General features: G+C 42.2%; 1 protein-coding gene across 11 annotated transcripts in view; it reads left to right on the forward strand.

Moving 5' to 3' along the window:
• RYR3 (ryanodine receptor 3) overlaps positions 1 to 22,428 on the forward strand; it is a 484,412-nt gene that overhangs the window by 452,660 nt on the left and 9,324 nt on the right. For 9 of the 11 annotated variants that reach the window (XM_023620680.2, XM_070239375.1, XM_070239387.1 and 6 more), the window contains 12 exons: positions 1,897 to 2,001; positions 3,734 to 3,815; positions 4,468 to 5,798; positions 7,686 to 7,744; positions 8,474 to 8,645; positions 9,769 to 9,855; positions 11,144 to 11,344; positions 14,765 to 14,895; positions 18,842 to 18,884; positions 19,358 to 19,485; positions 19,900 to 19,960; positions 20,300 to 20,446. In XM_023620680.2, the coding sequence (XP_023476448.2) occupies positions 1,897 to 2,001; positions 3,734 to 3,815; positions 4,468 to 5,798; positions 7,686 to 7,744; positions 8,474 to 8,645; positions 9,769 to 9,855; positions 11,144 to 11,344; positions 14,765 to 14,895; positions 18,842 to 18,884; positions 19,358 to 19,485; positions 19,900 to 19,960; positions 20,300 to 20,446 (2,547 nt within the window). Of the gene's footprint in view, positions 1 to 1,896; positions 2,002 to 3,733; positions 3,816 to 4,467; positions 5,799 to 7,685; positions 7,745 to 8,473; positions 8,646 to 9,768; positions 9,856 to 11,143; positions 11,345 to 14,764; positions 14,896 to 18,841; positions 18,885 to 19,357; positions 19,486 to 19,899; positions 19,961 to 20,299; positions 20,447 to 22,428 lie in introns of those variants that run through there. The other 2 variants (XM_070239401.1, XM_070239416.1) reach the window with 2 other exon arrangements.

Consider the following 22,428-nt stretch of genomic DNA (forward strand, 5'->3'; position numbering starts at 1 on the left):
ACAGAAAATTTCTTATTCAATTTAAAATTCTTCATTTCTAGCACTATGTCTGGCACATCATAGGTGTTCAGTAAGGGTGGAGAAATGATTGATAGAATGAGGGAAAAAGGTATTAATGATGTTATCTTGAGTCTTGAGATTGAAACCAGATTTCGTGAGATCATACTAATTCGTCAGAAATTAACTGTATGGAAGAGGTAACTTCAGAAGTACATGAACCATGTGCAATGGCAGTCAAATCTACAAGTGAATTTCATGTTGAGTGTCTGGATCTCACAGCATTCTTTCTCTGCTCACAACATTCTCTGTTCATTGCCTGCAGTGGTCTAGCTACCATGAAAAGGAGCAAAGGGCATCCTCAGGCATCATTTGCTATAAAATCATTAGCCATATCACAGTCCTCTGTGATGTAATATAAGATCCATATGATGAGCCAGCTGGCACACTCAGATCATATTTGCATATTAAAATAAACACAAAACTAAGGCTATCAGCTTGAAAAGGAAGGTTTTAAGGGAGAGATGGATCCTTATCATGCAAGGATTGTAAGAACACCGAGAGATAAACCTAGGAACAAGTGGCTGATCTGAAGTTTCACAGAATGTGAAATACCCATGAAGATCATGGAACAGATTTGCCAAGCATCTGATTTGCTCTCTGCAGAACCCATCCTAATCTGCAGAATTTTCTATGGAGCACTTAACCCAAAAGTAAAGGAGAAGCTTATTTTGGTGAATGTGAGTTTCTTTCAACAACCAGTTTTGTTCCAAAAAAGATCTAGAGGCTTCTAGAGATCAAACACCAAACGTACATAAACAGTGAGTTTTAAATAAGCTCACATGATTTAGGGATGCAGGCCGTGTTTCTCCTGCTCACCTCTTCCCTGGGAATTCTGCCAAGCCTTTTCTAGAACTTGAGGTATATCCGTGTTCTTTCTGGAAATTTCTTCTTGAAGAGTGATTTGGAGACTGATTAAAGGGTAGAAAAAAATAAACTATAAGGAAGAGTTAAGGATAAGAAACGTTGGTTCAATAATGATCTTCAAAAATGGGAAAGGTTATTAACATGGAAAATACAACCCGGTAATGAAGTCATCTCCCTATATTTGGCTTTCAGAAAAGATAGTTAGAGATGGTATTATACCTGATGTTTAGGTTGATGATAAGAAAATCCTAAAAGTAATTGAACCCTAGGAATATTCTTCAGATTTTGTTACTTGATTAGTTAGCCATGTGGTCATAGCATTTTACGTATAGCTTTGCCTGAAACAATAGGTGGGCCAGGGCCTGGTTTTCAAAGTGTGCTCCACGGAACCCTTGAGTTCCTCAGAACTCCTTTTAGGCCGAGGTGTGGGGGAGAGCAGACAGGAGTGCTCTTCAGTTCTGCTTCAAACGGAGCATTTCACTCGTTTCAATAATATTTTTCAGTGTAAGATATTATTTGAAGATTGCATTCTGAGGCTAAAAGAAGATCTCTGAAAATCACCAGACTGTGAAATTCCTAGTGGTTTTTCCTTTGATCAGGGGTAGGGGGAAAAAAAAGAAAGTAAGGGGGCCGGCCCCATGGCCAAATGGCTAAAGTTCCATGCTCCACTTTGGTGGCCCGGGTTCATGTGTTCCGATCCTAGGCATGGACCTACTCCATTCATCTGCTATGCTGTGGAAGCATCCCACATAGGAAAAATAGAGGAAGATTGGCACAGATGTTAGCTCAGGCTGAATCTTCCTCACCAAAAAAAAAAAACAGTAATATCCTGAGAAAATATTGAGCACAAAATATGTGACTTTTGGAATAAGCTGTCTGTTCATATAAGCTGATGTCAAACGCCCTTATGAGGACAAGTTTCAGAGCAGCCCATGATGTTTAAGTGAACTAAGGATGTCCTCCTCTCCATAGGGCCCTTGCATTGGGAACCAGCAGAGCCTGGCTCACAGTAGGCTGTGGGACGCGGTGGTCGGCTTCCTCCATGTATTTGCTAACATGCAGATGAAACTCTCTCAGGTACTGTGGCCCGTTCCCCAATGTGTTGTTGGTGTGAATGCTAAGTCAATTCCCACCCCTTGGTATTCCCGTTGTGGATATGGCTGCTTGATCAAAAGGCCTGAGAAGCCATGCAGACTAGGTCTCATTTTTAAAACTGAAAGTCTAAATGGGAGACAGGATTGAATGCCTCCAGGGGGGTCCCAGACAGGCTTTTGCATGGACGCAGCTTCCTTCCTTGTGTCCCACCAACCTACCCTTTTCATAATTGCCTCCCCACTGCTTTTTATGGTGCTAATCCTTTTTGCTTCCTTGTCACTGTTTTGTCACTTTATCACCATCTACCAGCCCTGTCTGAACTGTCAAATGTCTGCATGTCTCCGTAATTCACATATCCCTTCTCTCTCACCTTTGCTTCCCCCTCTCCCTGTCTCTGCCTTTCCTTCTCACTCCCCATCTCTCTGGCAAGATGAATCAGAATCGCTCAGAGCATTTATTATGAACAAATAAATGTAGTGTATGGAGTAGTCGATCTCCTCTCTCCATGGTAACACGTGAGGGAGAACTTCAGGATGCGTTTCAGGCTGATTAGAGTAACATTTGCAGCATTAATTTAAATAATGTGGATCTAAAATTTTCAAGGCTGTCACACCTGCCTCCTCTCTTCTGGAATGTGCTATTTAACTCTTTCATTTTTCCCCTTTTGACTCTGGCCTTGTGGGAGGAGAGAGTTCTTGGGAGGGCTGCTGATTCAGCGGTAATACGTCCACTCCTATGTCACCCTAGCCAGGGCAGTGCAGTGGAGAGGCTCCAGAGATGAGAGTCTGGCCCAGCCACCTCCTCACTGGTGGCTTTCAGGAAGTCAATTCCTCTTTCTGGTTTTTGGTTTCATCATCTGTAAAATATTGGGCATTAGACTAGATGACCTCTGAGGTCGCTTCCAGCTCTAGTATTCGACACTTCCATTTTGTGTATAGCTGTGACACCCCCAAAGATAGGGGGGAAATCCCTCTGAAATTTGAAGGGCCAAACAAAGAACTGTCCTTGTGAGAGAGTCTGTAAAAGAAGTGTGGCCCATAATGCATTTTTCAATCTCCCCCTCAGATTGCCCACCTCAGATCTTCCAAAGTTTGTTTTCCTTCTGTGACTTCAAAGGGCGTAAAGCACAGAGCTAACCTGGCAGTGCCCTGTCTGCAATGCTGAAATTCAAACCAAACAGACTAGTATCAAAACCATCCAGAGGAATCGCCTCAATACTATAACATTTTAAGGGACCAGTGGCACCCAGATCACCACCAACTAGAATGAGGAGAACCTAAATTAATCCAGAAAGAAAGGAGAACCCACTGGGTGATTATAACCTGATACCTTAATTGGATTGCAATAGTATTCCCCAAAAGCTCACTGGTAATTCTCCAGTATAAAAAACAATCACATAAATGCTAGAGATCCCTAACAGCTCTTTGGTGGATTGGATTGTTCAGTAGTTTTGGACAACAAGTGTGTGTCTGCCACACTGTACTAATAAAAGGAAAGCTGTAAAGGAGCACTATGGACGAGTCCTGCTACAGTGAGCCTCCTGATGCTACAGGCGGTGGATGATGAGACATCACATTCACAATGAGAAGGGAGCTCATTCCCGAGATTGAGGCAGCCTTCACCTGACCTTTCCAGAGCAGGCTCTTCTTGCTCACTGCCCTGTACTTTGCTGAGGGATCAGATAGCTCAGGGGTATCTCCTGTTTCTGTTCTAGGATTCCAGTCAGATCGAGCTGCTGAAGGAACTCTTGGATCTCCTTCAGGACATGGTGGTGATGCTTCTGTCCCTCCTGGAAGGTTGGGCTGTTTGGTATAACTAGGCATTCACACAACTGTAATTGGTCCAAGCACTAACCGTACTAATCACGCAGGTTATCCTTCTGGCAGGTCACTGATGCCATCTGACATTGGTTAGAAAGGCAAATTTTCAGAAACAAAAAATGAGTGAGGGGCACATGGTCTGATGGACAAAGCCTGAAACCAACTCATTTTATATCAATAGGAAAGCCAGAATGAACTGGGGAAAACCTCTAAGCTTTGCTCTTCCCTATCCTCTCCCTCTCCCCATTGCTTTTCAATACATCTGGCTGCCAGTGTGTATGCCAGCCATCTAGTTGGGCACCCTCCTAGGTCTAAGGGGATAAGAGGGGCACCACTTATCCCTATGTGTCCCCAATAATCTGATCATGAAACCACTTCCCAGGCCCCAGGCCAGATAAAAGGCACTGGTGTGGCCATCTCCTTATTCCCTTTGTTTCTTTCCCCCTTGGCTCCTAGTGGTGTAGTCTTTATGGCTTGCTGCTCCCTCCTACCCATTTCCAAATCATCACGGTCAGAAAACAGCTGACTGATTTGGCACATAAGTCTTCTAAAAATAGCTACCTGACCAGTTATGTGATGGCTTGGGTTTATTTATATATTTGTATGTCTTTTTGAACCTGCCTCACAGGGAATGTGGTAAATGGAACTATTGGCAAGCAGATGGTTGACACACTGGTAGAGTCATCTACCAATGTAGAAATGATCTTGAAATTCTTTGACATGTTCTTGAAACTTAAAGACTTAACCAGCTCAGACACCTTCAAAGAATATGACCCAGATGGTAAAGGCATTATCTCCAAAAAAGAATTCCAGAAGGCCATGGAAGGGCAAAAACAGTACATACAGTCGGAGATTGACTTTCTCCTTTCGTGTGCAGAAGCTGATGAGAATGACATGTTTAATTACATTGATTTTGTAGACCGGTTCCATGAACCAGCCAAGGACATAGGGTTTAATGTGGCAGTGTTATTGACAAATCTCTCTGAACATATGCCGAATGATTCTCGCCTTAAGAGTCTGTTGGACCCAGCAGAAAGTGTGCTAAATTACTTTGAACCATACCTAGGACGCATTGAGATTATGGGTGGGGCCAAGAAAATTGAGCGTGTTTATTTTGAGATCAGTGAATCCAGTCGAACTCAATGGGAGAAGCCCCAAGTGAAGGAATCTAAGCGACAGTTCATCTTTGATGTTGTCAATGAAGGTGGAGAGCAAGAAAAAATGGAACTGTTTGTGAACTTCTGTGAGGATACCATCTTTGAAATGCAGTTAGCATCTCAAATCTCTGAGTCTGACTCAGCTGACAGGCCAGAAGAGGAGGAACAGGCAGAGGAAGATTCTTCTTATATGTTAGAAATTGAGGGTGAAGAGGAGGATGACAGGTCTTTTGAGTCTGTCTCTGCGTTTGCCATGGCCTGTGCCTCAGTGAGGAGAAATGTTGCCAACTTTCTCAAGAGGGCAACCCTGAAGAACCTCAGGAAGCAGTACAGGAAGGTGAAAAAGATGACTGTGAAGGAGCTGGTGAAAGTGTTCTTCTCTTTCTTCTGGACGCTGTTCGTGGGGCTCTTCCAATTATTCTTCACCATATTGGGAGGTATCTTTCAGATCCTCTGGAACACAGTGTTTGGAGGGGGCCTAGTAGAAGGGGCAAAGAACATCAGAGTGACCAAGATCCTGGGTGACATGCCTGACCCAACCCAATTTGGTATCCATGATGATGCTTTGGAGGCTGAGAGGGCAGAAGTGACCGAGCCAGGTATCGCAACTGAACTGGTATACTTCGTAAAGGGTGAGAAAGGAGATGCGGATATTATGTCAGATCTCTTTGGATACCACTCAAAGAAAGAAAGTGGTTTAAAGCATGGGCCCGAAGTAGGTTTGGGTGACCTCTCTGAGATTATTGGCAAGGATGAACCCCCTACGCTAGAGAGTGCTGTACAGAAGAAAAGGAAAGCACGGGTAAGCATAATTTGTTTCTATCATCTTTCTTTATCCTCAGCAAAAGGCTTGCCACTGTAACTTCCAATCAGTGTGGACACCAATTCCCTAGGAGCCACCATTGTATTAGATACCAGCTCTTCTGTGATTACTCTGATCTTATAATTCCAGCTCTGCCGTGTCTGGGGAGAAGGAGACTTAGATGGTTGTCTCAGTGTGTAATTGCTGCGTGGTCTTTCAGTTTGCATTGTAGAGTTCAAACAGGATGGTCTGTGACCCTCACCTTTGCTTCCATACAAGAAAGAAGGTTAGTTCTCATAGTACACAGGTTCATTCAGTGAACTGAGAGGGTAGAAAAGCAGGTATAGCATAAGAGGAGAACTTTCTTCTGAGACAATACTTCTGCAGCGTCCCAAAAGACCCAGATGATATCATGTGATTTTGTAAGTGTCCCAGTGAGTTTTATCATGCTTGGGACATTTTTATTCTCATGGCACCCATCATCCAATTTCAACTTCAAGTCAGTCTACTAGGTTAAGTGTATAAAATAGCAGTAATTCAGAGCCCCTTGGCCTTGGAAAGTTCTTGTTCCCCTCTGTTGCAACATCCAAACCACAGCATCATTCTAACATTAAAGAGAGTATAGAGAGAAATGTGAAGAGATCATAGCCCGTGGACAACTTTTATTTCTTCATTTCACTGATATTTATTGAATAGTTAATATGCACTTGTCACTGTTTTAGGCTCTGAGAATACAGTGATGAATGAGAAAGGCATTGTCCCTATAATTTAGTGGAAAAGATAGATAAGGGACAAGTCAGTACAGGCATGAAAAATGTTAAGAAGGCAGAACGCTAGATGCTATGGAAATGTGTAGGAGAGAACTCTCACCTGGTTTGGAGAGTCAGGGAAGGAAACATCAGAATTGTAGGCATTCTTACAGTATTACAGTATTAATTTATTTACTCTGTTTTGCTCCCTGCTGTGGCCCCAGGTCCTAGGACAGAATTTCATATGTAATAAGGTTGCTACATACCAGGCTATGTTCCTAGGATATGAGAATACATTGCTTAACAAGAGAGACATTTTTGCTTTAATAGAGCTTAACTTCTAATGGAAGAAGACAACCAATAAAGTCATTACCATTTGTGACACATGCTACCATAAATGAACAAGGTCATGTGTTACAGAGTGAATGTGGGCCCTACTAAAACTAGCATGGTCAAGAAGGCTTCTGAAAATGTGTCATCTGAACCAAGTCCTGAGGGGTGGCAGGCATGTAAAACACCAGGATAGTCATACTCCAGGCAGAGGATACGGCTATTGCAAAGGTCCTGGTGCACTGAAGGATTTAGAATGTCCCAGGAAAGGGAAAGAGATTTGGGTGTAAGAAACAAGTCAAGTGGTGCAAGATGAGGATGGAGAAAAAGGCCATGATCATGCAGGCCTTGTAACAAGGCTTTGGTAAGGAGGTTGAATTTTGTTCTAAGTACACTGGTCATCAGAGGGACTAGGGTGGTGGTAAGAGAATTGAAGACAAGGCAAGAATCCTGTCTTATGGAAGTGGGTTCTGGATTGGATCTGGTATGATCTCTGTCTGTCCCTGACTTCATGGAGCGGTAGGACCACTGCCATGGGGCTCTGACAATGTCCTAGCACAAGTTTTCTCTGAGTTGAATAATAACAAGGCAGTTGAGTTTTCAAGTTTGAAATCTTTGTCTTGGTATTTCTCCAGAGTAGCTTCATATATAACAGGACACTTATGTTCTGTGATCCTGAGAAAAGCAGAAGCGTGAAGAAAGAAGGCCACTGGGACTTGTGACCAAGGAGATGAAAATGGCCAATATGGCTCATCACCATGAGCTCATTTATTTGAGGAAACCTTGACTGATTGTTATTTTTGTCTAGGCAGCAGAGATGAAAGCGGCACATGAAGCAGAAGGAAAAGTAGAGTCTGAGAAGGCAGAGTAAGTTCTTGGTAGCATCCACCACTCTAACTGCCATGGTAGATAGTTCTAGATAGCATCTACTTGATAGCATCTACTATTCTATTGCTATGGTAAATGGAAAACTTGATTTCTGTTAATACAAGACAGATATTGTGCAAGCTCTGGATACACTTATTTTTACTCTAGCTATACAATAAACACTTTCTAATAATCCTGCTAACTTTATAATCCAGATAGTAGATCAGAGTTTCACTATCTGGCCAAACAAATTATCAAACATTCACACTTAGCGTCTTCATATGATGCTGCTGCTGATGATATCTAATAATTATTGAATACCTTTTACATGCCAGGCCCTGTGATAAGCTCTTTTATACAATATCTCATTTAACTCTTACCACAAGCTTAGAAGAATAGGTACTATCGCTAATTCCCATGAAGGCTTAGAAAATAAAGGACAGCTTTTCTGAAGGGAAAAAAGCTGTTAAGCCTAATTTCAGAAGAAGACTACAAACTTGTATATAACTGATGTACACCGGTGACCATGGCTCATCAGAGTGGGCACCACTTGTGAATACAAAGTTGATATCCCAGCACTGTGGAGTGATGAAAACCTAAAGTTCCCACCCTCAAGGAATAATTATAGTTCCCACTTCTCTCAGCCCAGATTTCTCTATAATTGAGTCTCCCTGTCGGAGCTAGGCCTCCCTCTGTCCCCCTCTACTGAGTGGGTGTCTCTTCCTGCAGCATGGAAGATGGAGAGAAGGAGGATACAGCCAAAGAAGAAGTGCAAGCCGAGGCCCTGTGGGCCGAAGCGACAAAGAAGAAGAAGCGACGGTGTGGCCAGAAAGTTGAGAAGCCTGAAGCCTTCATGGCCAATTTCTTTAAAGGACTGGAAATCTATCAGACCAAGCTACTGGTAAGCATTCAGGCCCTGGCCCACTCCAGGTGCAGGCGTTGGCCCAGGCTGCCCTCAGAGAAGTGGCCCCATTGATTTTGTTTCACCATTTGATTAGTTACGCTTCCTTATCTTTCTCATTCCTTCTCTTTTCCTCTTCTTGTTTATCTGCCTGTTCCTTTTGTGTTGGAGGAAAAGAAAAAGGGGTAACCTGGAAAAAACCAAGCACCCCAGCTCCTCTGCCCGGCAGTATCTGACCTGTGCTCTCACCAGGAGAGTGGGAACACCTCTTTCTAGCTGGTCCTTCATGTGTGTTAGGTGGGGACTTAGCTGATCCTGGTCCAAAAGTTCAGAAATAGTTGATCATTTGGGATGCAGGAAGAATATTTCTTTGTTAGGTTAAGTTCTCACATAGTCCTCAAAAGCTTTATTATTCCACACACAATCAGCCCTCAGCACAGCTTGTAATGTTCTTTCTCTGACAAATTGTCCACTGAGGTACAGTTGCCGATGGCCAGGACACCGCCTTCCCCAGCATCAGCCCCCTCCACAGAGACTGAAAGCTTTCGCTAAGCAGCCACCATTCCAGTGCTCCTCGAGTGCTGATTTTTTCCAGGGAAGGTGGCAGTGAGAATGGGAATGGGGCCTCCTGAGAGGGGAGAGGGAGAGGCTTTGAGGCTGTGACTTACAAAGGGACAAGAACTCTAGGCCACAGTCTGGCTGCACTCAGAGTGGGAGCTGCAGAGGTCTTCTGTGGGCCTAAATCACTCAAAATTTTCAAATAGACTACTTCCTGAGTGGAGTGTTCACGAACACACACACACACACATACACATACACAAGTAACTTCATAGCAGGATTTGAGTCCTCTGCTGGTGGCAGGTTTAGGCATTTGTTTCCCTGAGGGATAAGCCAGAGCAGAGTTCCTTTGAGCATCATTCTAAGCAATTTTTTTAAATCAACATTTCTGGTCGCCCCCCCCAAATAAGTCATAAGAAGGCCAGGATTGTCCTAAAAGAGTGGTTACCAAGACTAGGACTAGTCCTGTGTGAACTTCTAACCAGAAAAGACCTTCTGTGTGAGAGAGGGGCGGTCCCTTTCCCTTCCAAAGCTCTTCTACTTCTGCCTGTCCTTTTCTTTTCAGCATTACCTGGCCAGGAATTTCTACAACCTGAGGTTCCTTGCTCTGTTTGTAGCCTTCGCTATCAACTTCATCCTGCTCTTTTACAAGGTGATACTTCATTCAGGGGCTATTTGCTAAATATACTATATATTGGGGAAAAAAAGAAAATGTAAAAGAAGTTATGCTCTTAATGAGAGCAAAAAATCTAATATCTAAGGAAATTGCTAAGACATTGGCTTCTAAAAAAGAAATGGAGAGATGGTTTGCAAGGGAAGCTGGTGAGAGCACTGTTTCCATAATTCAGAGTTGTTCTAGTCATTACTTACTTAATTCTTCAAATATTTATTGGGCTTCTACTCTGTGCTAAGACCCTCTAGTAGGAACTATGAGGTATTTCAAATTGAATAATAAATACACTTCTTAGCTTGAGGAATGAGGTAACAGCCATTATAGTTGGCCCATATGTTAGAACAATTATGAAGGAAGAATTCACAGGAGTTGTTTTCTGGATGTGGGAAAAGAAGGACTGATTGAGGTAAATGAAGGTTTTGAACATTGGTAAGTGGGTCTTGGACACCGTAGGCACATAGTAAGAGTTAGTGGAATGAATTAATGAATGATAGGTTCTGGGTCCTTGACAAAGTCCTTAACTGGCTATTCTATCCCTTGCCTCTCTCCCCTCCTATTTCAAACCACCAATCTAATTTTTATAAAACTTTCTTTTGTCCATGTCCACCTTCCACTTGACAAACTAATGGCTTTCTATTACCTGTAGTGGAAAAATAGAAGCCTCCAGCGGGGTGTGACCAAGCTTGGTTTTAAACATATTGAGGTGGAGGTGACTGCAGGCAGCCATTTAGGTGGAGATAGCAGGCAGTTGGAGCTGCAGGATGAATGCCTCAAAGCTGTAGACCTGGGAGGTGTCTGTGTAAGAATGGTACTTGATACCATGAATGTTAATGACATCTCATAAACAGTGGAAAATGTTGAGTGTGTGTGTGTGCTACGTGCACTTGTGCGTGTATGTGCACTGTATGTGTACTGTGTGTGCGTGTGTGCACTTATGTGTGTGCATGTTTGTGTCTTAGCCTCCTCCCATGCCACAGCAATTCAGAGATTGCCTCCTGCAGCATGGGGATTATAGAATATGTAGTAAACTTCTCTAATTTTTTGCCTTTTTTTTCAAGAGATAGCTTTTGTCTCTTGAAAATTTTGTAATTATTGGAGATACTGGGGATTCCTGGGAATGAGTTACCCCAACACCTCATTCACTCAGCAAGTAATACCGAGTCACTGCTGCTTGCACAGCATATGCTAGCGATATAAAATATGTGTGGAGAGCCCAGTGGCAGGGGCTCTTTCTGATGTTTATGAGAGAGTGTGTGTCTTGGGCCAGGTCACTGAAGAACCTTTAGAAGAAGAGACAGAGGACGTTGCGAACCTGTGGAATTCCTTTAATGATGAGGAAGAGGAAGAAGCGATGGTGTTCTTTGTCCTACAGGAGAGCACTGGGTATATGGCACCAACGTTGCGGGCCCTCGCCATTATCCACACCATCATCTCTTTAGTCTGTGTGGTGGGCTATTACTGCCTGAAGGTGAGTTGCTGGCCACTCTGAATATAATCTGACGCTTTAATGAGGAAGCATCCTTTCTGGACCCAGCCAGCCCTTTGTTCACTAACACTTTGCTAATAGACTGAGGGTCATGGAGCAGCAGCATGGGCATCACCTGGGAGCTAATTGGAACTTCAGAATCTTGGGCCCCACCTTAGGCCTTTTAAATCAGAATCTACAATTTAACACGATCCCCAGGTGATCTGCATTCAAACTCTAGTTGGAGAAGCCTTGCTCTAGGGGTCCCACTTCAGGCACCTCTTGCTGAATTTCATAAAACTAGAATCATCAGGAGGCTGGCCCAGTGGCATAGTGGTTAAGTTTGTGTGCTCCACTTTGGCAGCCTGGGGTTCACAGGTTTGGATCCTGGGCACGGACGTACACACTGCTCATTAAGCCATGCTTTTGTGGCGTCCCACATACAAAATAGAGGGAGATTGGCACAGATGTTAACCCAGTGATAATCTTCCTCAAGCAAAAAGAGGAAGTTTGGCAATAGATGTTAGCTCAGGGCCAATCTTCCTCACCAAAAAAAAAATTTTTTAAACCCCTAGAATCAGCAGGCTAAGTCACACATGGAGGTAGTGATGAGAGGTTCTTCTAATCTTTTCAGTGATGTTGGAATTTTTATAAAAATGCTTTTCACCTTTCAAAAATTATTGAATTTCAAAAATTCAAAACTTATTCAAAAATAGTTAATTTAACTATTTGAGATATCAGAAGAAAACTTATTGATGAGTAGCTGTGTTATCTATTGCTGCATAACAAATCACCCCAAAACTTAGTGGCTTAAAATGACAACCATTTTCTCTCTCTGATTCCGTGGACTGATGGGGCACATTTGAGCAGTTCCTCTACTCCATACAAAAGTGGCCACATCAGCAAACATCTGGTAGCTTAGCTGGGATAGATGCTCCAAGATGGCACACACTCGTGCCTGGCATGTTGGCAAGGGAACAGCTGGAAGGCTGGGTCATGTAGACTCGGGGCATCTCCCTTTCCATGTGGCCTCTCCACATTCTCTCTCCAGCAGACTAGTTGGACTTCTTGCATATTATGGCTTTGGGTTTCCAAAGAAAGCACAAAAATGAAAGCAGCTAGCCCTCCTTAAGGCTTAGGCCCAGAATTGGCACAGTGTCATTTTGACTGCATTCTCTTGGTTAAAGCAAGTTATAGGGTCAGCTCAGATTCATTGTTACACAGGGGGTGAGGGAGGCCAAGCAAGGGCATGAAAACCAGGAAGCCTGGTTCACTGGGGCCATCTTCAGACATTACTACAGTTACATCAGTCTTCAGTCATTCTATTTTTGGTGCTGTAAGCCTCATTCTGTTTCTACTATACTACATTTTTTTCCCCTCATTACATTTTTTCTTACTTCTCTTTCGTAGGAAGTCTCTTTGGCTGTATACCAAGCCATCCTCTCCCTGGGAAGAGTCCAGGAAATACATTCCTATCCTTGTGGTCCTCATTTCCCCCAGTGAACTATAGTATCGTATAGGAAGTCCAGCTACTCCGCTGGAGAGATCATGAGCCCTAAGCCACACTGAGGACTCCATTGTGACAGTGAAAGCGCAGATTCTGGAGCCAGGCTGCCTGGGTTGGACTCACAGCTCTGCCGCTTAACCTCACCATCCCTCTGTTTCCTCATTTGTAAAAATGAGTATTGTAATAACGACGCCAATCCCTGAAAGTTGCTGGGAGGGTTAAATGAATTAATATGTGTAAAAGTACTCAGAACACCAGACATAGTGACCTCTCTGTGTCAGCTGTCGTTCCTTAGTTCACCATCCTAGAGCTCAGCTTGCTGTGTGGGGTAGAGATATACTGATGACCCAGAGAACTCAAAAGAGAAACACTATCTGAGGAATAAAAATGTACAAGTCCCACTACAAGGGTACACAAACTCCTAGAAGATTGAAGGGGAATGCTTCAAATCCCAGAGATCAGTCCCGCTCTAAAACTTGATGTTATTATTGTCCTTCAGAGTCATTTCAAAATGCAGCATAGCTTTATCCTTGCTTCCCCTCCCACACCGTCCATTAACCGACAGCAGCGCTGTTGGATTCCCCACCATGTGCAAAGCCTACTATTAGCCTTTGGCACCTTCCGACTGTTGGTCTTTTATTTCCTCAATGGTCTTTGGTTGTTTTAAAGAAAAAAAGAGCATGAGTTAACTCTATGCAAATCGTTATCTAAATTTTGTCTTTTTGTCTTGGAAATAAAGGAGCAGTGTGGGGCATATGGAGATCATGAGCTTTGAGAAAGAGTTATTGGTAGAAACAGTTTGGAGACCAAGGTCTCAAGGGTATTGCCCGGTACCTAGTGGCTTCCCAGCTGAATGAGAAGCTCTGGGTCTGTCTAAATTAAGCTTCTCTGACTATTCTGACTTCTCTTTTCCTGGGATTTCAGTAGTATCCTCTGACCTGCCTAACTCTGTCCCGTATTTGAAGTGTGTCTGTCTGGTGATGGTTGGGGTGAGTGGATTATTTTCCCATCCTTTTCTGTTTACCTCTTTGGTGGTAGGTCTTTACAGAATGCCACCATATCTAGTCTAAAGTGACAGTTACAACTGTAAGAGAACAGGGAGTGACAGAGGGAACAAATAAGCATGCTACTACCTGGCAGGAGCTCTTCTCGGAAAGAATCTCAGGAAGAAAACTTCAGTACTGAAAGACTATGTCCAGAGCCCAGGCAGCTCTCATGTTCTATCAAACCATGTTTTATTAACCAAACTTCAAAGCCATGAGATGACTATGACCCCAGCCACTGAAGCGGGTTGGAAAATTTCATGGTATTCCTGTGGCTGACCAATCTATTCCAGAATAGTTTGCTCTTGTTTCCAAGTCTTAGTTCAGCTCCACTTGGAGTCAGGAGCCCTAACTCCTTGGTGCAGAGACTCATATAAATATGGCCTTCTCAGGGATGGCCCAATGGTGTAGGAGTTAAGTTAGCATGCTCTGCTTCGGCAGCCTGGGACTCGCAGGTTCACATACCAGGCTTGACCATTTGTCAAGCCACGGTGTGTGAGCATCCCACATAAAAAAGAGGAAGATTGGCACAGAAGTTAGCTCAGCAACAATCTTCCTCACAAATAAATAAATAAATAAATATGGCCTTCTCGCTAGGATGGATCAAGGAGTCCAGTTTGTATTAATATCAGCTGTTTAACCCAAACCTTAAAGGGTGGCCCAAATCAGATCAGCTTTTGCAGAGGGAAGTGTATTAGCCAAAGGAGCAAGAAGAGATTTATTTGGCTTTGGACCCACAAGTAGGCAACCTAAGGATCCCACCACAAAGAGATTGCGGCCCTGAAGTTGGAAGGCTAATTTGTGAGAAATGCTTGGGAGAGGACGCTTTAATTAGAAAGCCGTCCTGAGGAAGCAGGGTCTTCCCACTCCTAGGTTCCCCTGGTGGTCTTCAAAAGGGAAAAAGAAATTGCCAGGAAGCTGGAGTTCGATGGCCTGTATATCACCGAACAGCCATCTGAAGATGACATCAAGGGACAATGGGACCGCTTGGTAATCAACACTCCGTAAGTAACCCCTCCAACCCCCGCCCTAAAAAGGAAAAGGTGTCGCTGCTGTAAATAGAATAACACCTTCTTCACCAGCCTTGGAGACCGATGAATACAAACCTTCCTTTGGTTTCTGGCACTTGTTTTCTCACCTGCCTTTTCAATAAAGTAGGCTGTTGCCCCTCAAACAGTTGTATGTATGTTTCTCTCTGCCTTTAATGCGGGACAGAGGATCTTATCAGGAAGTGCTGAGCATATTTAATTAAGACCAGATGGCCCCGTCCAATATTACTTAATCTAGTTTTCTGTGTTCGAGTCATATGGAGTGTTTCCCTGGCTCAGGGGTTCAGAGATCAAGCTGATCAGCTTCTCCGAAGTCCCCATATGGCACAGCAATCCTGTAACATCACCATCTTCAAAGTCTTCTCCTTAAACAAATAGCCGGGTTGGTAAGAGAACTCGTCCAATATAATCTGACAGGCAGTTCCATGGGCAGTTAAAGCAGGGCCATCTGGGCGGGGATGTTAAGATGCGTGGAGTAAAGCCGGCCTTGTTGGTAAGCGCTTGGTATAATTAGTACTGTGGTGGGAAAGAGCATTGATTCTAGAGGCAGAGAGGTGGGATGCTACATCAGCTCTGCAAGGTCATCGCACCTTCGAAGCCTCAGTTTCCTCCTCAGTAACAGAGGGCTGTGAATCCCACCTCCTACAGTCCAGGAGGATTCATGCATGTAGTCACACGCTTGGCCCAGTGCCTGGCACTTGGTAGGCGTCAAGCTCTTAGTTATTCCCTTTCCTCAACTGTTCAAAAGACGGCCATCACCATTGGTGAAGGTAATGCTCGATGCCAGCATATTCATAATTGTGAAAATGAGACTTGGGGATAAATTAATGTGCTAAAAGAAGAATAAAGAAATAGGGCTAGATATGTAAACAAAGGTGACTGAAACTCCGAGCTGTGCCACTTAAAATGTGCACATCTGGAACCAACGGCTCTGACCCCTGGGGGAAGAAAATTGTTCCTTATACAAAGATGGTCAGGGAAACTGAGAGGGGCAGCTCTACCAAGGCATGACTCAGCTTTTTTTAATAGTCTCTAGAAAGAGAAGACTCTTCGCTTAGGAAGAAAAGTGAGCATGCAAATCAAAAGCGTGTCCCTGCCTGCAGGTCCTTGCCAGTCTTTTCAAATAAGGAAAGATAAGGAGAACTACTGAGCCTTGTCTCTGACCCTTTGTCAAGACAGTACAGACATTTTGGATATTATTAAATACTTGAATTCTTTGGTAAGCTTTCCACAATTATCGACAATATTTGTGTCTGTGGCCAAGATGATATGGCCTAAGAGTCCTAGTAGAAAGGCAGTTCAGTTTCCAGAAATTTATCCTAAGGAGATAATGAGATAAGTACGCTAAAATATCCCAAGAAGGGTATTTGCCAAAATTTTTTATTTGAAATGGATTAAGTGTCCATGAGTAGGGAAATGCATAAATAGATAGCTCTTTAAAAAGTTTTAGATCAGTGAACCTTTAATTTTTTTCATGATAATGGCATTATAGTACATGTAGTACTTTGTAACCTGGTTTTTTCAGTTAACTATATATCATGGAGTGCTTTCTTTTTTAATATTTTTATATTGTTAAATACACATATAGAAGAAAATATAAAATGTGTATGTATATTTTAAAGTATAATAATAAAATGAACTGCAAAGGTTAAAACATGGAACATTGATGAAATCTTTGAAGTCCCGGATGTTATCCTCCTTAATTGTGTCTTCCCCACCCCCCAGGTAACGACTCTCCTGACTTTAGTGATATTCATTCTTTTGCTTTAGTTTATAGTTTTACCACTTAGGTACGTGTCTCTAGATATACTGTTCCATTTTGACTATTCTTAAAAAAGTATGAATGGAATTATACTATCTGTGTTGTCTGTCATCTGAATCTTTTGTTCAACACTACTTTGGGAACTCACCTATGTTGGTGTGTGTAGCCTTAGCTTGGTCATTTTCAAAACTAGCATTTTCCATTATATAAGTACATTATTGTATATTTATCCATTTTCCTCACAGTAGATATTTCAACTGTTTCCAGTTTGGGGTTATTACAAACAGTGCTACTATGAACATTTTTATACTTCACACACAAATAAAAGAGTTTCTCTAGGGTAGAAACCCAGGAGAGAAATTTGCTGAATAGTAGGATATGCAAATGTTTGTCCCAACTTACATTCCAAGGAGCACTGTATGAGAGTTCCTGCTTCTCTGCCTCTTTGCCAGCATTTATTGTCAGCAGATAATTTTGCTAATCTGGTAAGTGTGCAATGGCATCTCATTGTGCATTTCCCAGATTTCTAAAGAGGGTGAGAATCTTATATTATTTTTCTTGACCGTTCATATATAGATGTATTATTTATTTATGCATTTCCCTTCAGAAGGTTCTTTTGTCCGATCCACTCTTTAAGGAATATTACCAAGTAAAAATATGTTTTCTACATTCAAGGAGCTTACATACCTAGTCAGGAGACAAGAATACTCAGACCAAGGTAAGATAATATCTGTGAAAGGGTCTTCCCCAAAGCTTTCAGTCAAGGGCCCTTTGGCATTACTTGTGGAATTTTCCACTTATGACAAAATGTGACCATGGCTGAGTTGTAAGTTACAGACCATTTCTATAAAAGATTTAAGAGAAAGGAGATATCAGTGTGGACAGAGGAAGTCTGGCTTGATTTTTATTTGTTTTGTTTATTTTAGATTCTAAATGCAATACATGAAAAAATCAAGTAGCAGAAAAATGTACAAAGAAGAAAGTCAAAGTAATTATTTCCATCCCCCAGAGATAAGATCTGTTATCACTTTACTCTGTAAACCCAGCACTTGTTCTTGTTTTTAAGTGGCATTTGGATGTTTAAGACAAAAAAATAGCTTTAACTATAAAAAAAAAATTTGTTTTTTAAATTGTCACCCTGTTGGCAGAGAGGTAGCATTTGCTCAGGGTTATCCTTCTGAGAGGTCCGTGAACAGAGGGAGGCCCCCACTTCCTCATCATCCACTTGGGTGGTCTCTATAGAATAGGGGCTGTTGTGTTCCAGAGCAAACAAGAATGACTCAAATAAAGGAAAACAGAAGTAAGAATGCATGCACCAAAGGACAGAGGTTCCTGGGCTGCAGTCTAGCCTCCCAAGGAACCCTCCCAGGAAGCATCAATCATTCTGGAAAGGAGCAAAGTATTTTAAATGTTTTTTGCCAACAAACCTGAAAGTGACAGTTCTTTCTTGACTTTAACAGTAAGAAACCATTTGCAGTAGAGCTGGCACAAGCTACCAGGCAGAAGGAAGAAGTTCCCTCTGGTGGGTAGGGAGGGGATGGTGTAGGGAATCACCTCCAAAGGAGAGAGGGATCTAATTCCCTGAGGAAAGCCGACCCCACAGGAGTTACATGGGAATGCAGAATAGAGTGGAAGAGCATTCTGGTTAAGAAAACCCCATGAACATTAATTAGAGGTGATCCCCAGACTGGAAACATCATAGAATTAGGGACCTTGTCTGCACTTTCCACCGCTGTGTCCCTTCATCTACCCCAGCTACTGACATAAGGTAGGTACTCAGTGAATGAAGGTTGAAGCCATGTGGTTCCTACAGGGTTTGGTTTCTAGTTATACTGGGATCAAAGAAAGAATCAAGAAACATATTTCTGCTTCTGTCTGGTCTGTCATCATAATTCCTGGCTCTTAATTTTGAGGTGGAAAGTGCAGAGTGGCTTTCCAAGTGTTCCAGAAGTAACACAAAGTCATGAAACCATAAATCAGTTAGACCTGTGGTGACTCTGAACTTCAATCAAGTCTCGAATTCTTCAATGATCAGGACAAAAACCAAAGAGATCACAGGTCCAGACACTCAAACTACAAAGTTTCTTGATGTGCTGGCCCTTGATGTTGAGAACCTCTCTTTTTCATTTTCTTTTTCAGATCTTTTCCTAATAACTACTGGGACAAGTTTGTAAAGAGAAAGGTATGCCTTGTCAGTGGGGGGGAGTTCCATGACCACCAAAGAAATGCAGTAGATTTTTTTTTAAGTTCTCAGTATACAAACATGAATAAATTCGATGCTCCTTTTATGATGTTTCCTCGAGAAGAGTAAGTCACAGAAGGGGTAGATGAACATCTGTAGGTTTTCAGCTTCATGCCTATCCTCTTCTGCCTTAAACAGCTGAACACAATCATTGTTTTCTGCATGCTAGATTTTTTACTCCCTTCCAAAAAATCTCAGCTTGAAAAGCACTTTTCACTTAATTGTCTTTGTTGCTTCTGTTTTCTCTGGGGGTTATTTTTTTCTCTTTATTTTCCTGTTGCATTTTGACTCATGTCTTTCTCAACCCCTTGGAAGAGCCCAGAGTGTAGCAAAGCTCTGAAGTCATTGGGGCCGGAGTAAACATTGATGGTGACCCATGGCCTGAGCTCACCCTGTCATCCTCTCTGCTCTAGGTGATCAACAAGTATGGAGATCTCTACGGAGCAGAGCGCATTGCTGAACTCCTGGGTTTGGACAAAAGTGCCCTTGATTTTAGCCCAGTAGAAGAGACCAAAGCTGAGGCGGCCTCTCTGGTGTCATGGTACTGAGCTTAGGAGTTAAAATCCAAAGTCTGGCTAAAGTGGATCTTTCATTTTTCTAGCCCCCTTCGGTGTCCAAGAGGGAAAAATCGCCATCCTGTCTTGGTTCTCTCAGGCTCTGGGCTGGCTGCGGTGTTTCTTCTAGGTTCTAACATATTGGGAGAGCACTGCTTTAGGAAATTTAAAGACCTATCAGCTTTTGTGCCTGGTGGAGCTGAAAGAGAAAGACTAATTAAAATTTTAGGATGTGCGATTCTAACATTGTTGGTCTCACGGAGAACACATACAACTTGATAAAGCTCAGAGCTGTATTTAGATTATCAAACCTAAGAGAAAAAATTTAATTTTTTCCCCTTATTAAACACTTAACTAAATCTTGACACTTACAAGTTTTGAAATTATTTGTTCCCCTTTAGGCTAAGTTCCATTGACATGAAGTACCATATCTGGAAGCTAGGAGTTGTTTTTACTGACAATGTAAGTATGGCATCTGAAAAACAAGATTCTGCACCCCCGGGGTCAGGGATGTCATTAGATGCCACAGGTAAACAAGCCAGGAAGGATGCCCTGAAAGATGCAGGGATTGCTTATCAAAGATGGAGGGCCTTAAAGGGGCTGGGGGATTACTTCTCTCTTGTGCAATAGTGTGAGGCAGATGGGGTTTCACTTGGCAATTCTGAGGTCAGTTCAAAGCCCCTTAGCACCTAAATACCCTCTATCCTCACTCTGTCCCCAAAGATGAGAACAAATGGTTTAATGAGAACGTCACGAGGCATGAATGCCTGAAAAGTTGCTAAATTCCTTCCATTTCCACAGTCCTTTCTCTACCTTGCCTGGTACACAACCATGTCAGTCCTGGGCCACTACAACAACTTCTTCTTCGCTGCTCATCTGCTGGATATTGCAATGGGCTTCAAGACACTGAGGACTATTCTGTCATCTGTGACCCACAACGGCAAACAGGTATTGGGTTTATACTGATGTAGAATAGGGCAGACCTAGATGTGGATAGAAAAAAAAACAGGTAGTGCCCTAGTGTGTGACAGGAAGGTGTGTGTCATAGTGGATAATACACCTCCCTTGGCCAAACTCTTAGACTATGTAATAGTGATTGTTTTTGCAAAATTGCAGCCATCACTTAAGAGGCATAGGACCTTGATTCAGACCTTAACATTTAGACCAACCAGGGAAGAGGGGAAGGGAGGGAGGTGATGAACATGTCAGAATCACTTTGGAAACCTTTTTCAGGTTTACCCCTTCCTCCATGGATCTGATACACTCCCTCGGGGTTAGCAAGTAGGCATATGTAGTTAGAAGACTCCTCAGGTTCTTCTGACATGTGCTTCCAATTAAGAACCAGTGACTCAGACCATACATACACACATATAAACACACATATACAGCTATTTGTGTATATACGTAGGCATATATATAGCTGTATACACACACACACACACACACACATATCCATGTGTGTATATGTCTATATACATCTTTCTGTATATCTATATAGTCATTGCTATATCCAATCTCATCAATATCCAGTCTATCTTTTATAATATTGTCAGGGTCATCCCTTGATTAAAATCCTCTAATGGCTCCTTCTGTCAACAAATTCAAACTCCTTAGCATTTCATTCCTCATTAAGTGCAATTCCATGTTCCCTCACAACTCTAAACCTTTGTATAGGAGGAGAAAAGAAGGAAGTTCAGATGTGCCCAGGTTGGTACAGTCATTATGGAAAACAGTATGGAGGTTCCTCAAAAAATTAAATATAGAATTGCCATATGATCCAGCAATCCCATTTCTGGGTATATATCCAAAGGAAATGAAATCAGTATTTCAAAGAGGTATCTGCACTCTCGTGTTCATTGCAGCATTATCCACAATAGCCAAGATATTGAAAAAACCTAAGTGTCCATCAGTGGATGAATAGATAAAGAAAATGTGGTATATACATACAATGGAATATTATTCGGCCATAAAAAAGAAGAAAATCCTGCCATTTGTAACAAGATGGATGGACCTTGAGGGCATTATGTTAAGCGAAATGAGCCAAACACAGAAAGACAATACTCTGTGATCTCACTTATATGTGGAACTATGTTAACTATATGTTAAACTCATAGAACCAAAGAGTAGAATGGTAGTTACCAGAGGCTGAGGGGTGGGGGAAATACAGAGTGTTGGTCAAAGAGTACAAACTTTCAGTTATAAGATTAATAAATTCTGGAGGTCTAGCGTAAAGCATGGTTATTATGGTTAAAAATACTGTATCATATGCTTGAAATTTGCTATGAGAGTAGACCTTAAGTATTCTCACCACACACACACGGAAACAGTACCTCTGTGAGGTGATGGATATGTTAATTCACTTGACAGTGGTGATCATTTTATAATGTATACATATATTAAGTCATCATGTTGTACACCTTAAAAAATAAAGATTCTAACCAAAAAAAAAAGTCAAGTTGACCTTTAATTGTTCTGAAATGAAAGGTACTAGATCATCAAGTGTTTGGGTGGCTTATTTCTTCTAGGCTTCTGGTAGTAGCAACTGTCAATGTCTCTTGTTTTGGTTGATGATAAAAAGAATGGAGGAAGGCTAGAGATAGAAGTTTGCTGTCATCTACAAGAAACTAAAGTTTGGGGAGGTAATAACAACCTGTGATATAGATGTTTTCTTAGAGAGTATTAAATGCTTCCTAATAGGTTCCCGGGAGAAGGGGCACTGTGTGTCTTTCCATGTGTGTCTTGGGGAGTTTAATCTATAAAGGCAATGTTTCCCAAGGTGTCTTCTGTAGAATACCAGTTCTACAATTCTTTTAGAATCATTTTCTTCCCCTTTCCTCAGATGTTGAAACTTCAGTTTTTATTGATTTGGTTTAATGGCATTACACAAAACTGTGCCTTAAACAGAAAGTTTAAACAATGAATTTCTTATA

The sequence above is a fragment of the Equus caballus genome, chromosome 1 (assembly GCF_041296265.1).
Source record: "Equus caballus isolate H_3958 breed thoroughbred chromosome 1, TB-T2T, whole genome shotgun sequence".
Classification (NCBI taxonomy): domain Eukaryota; kingdom Metazoa; phylum Chordata; class Mammalia; order Perissodactyla; family Equidae; genus Equus; species Equus caballus.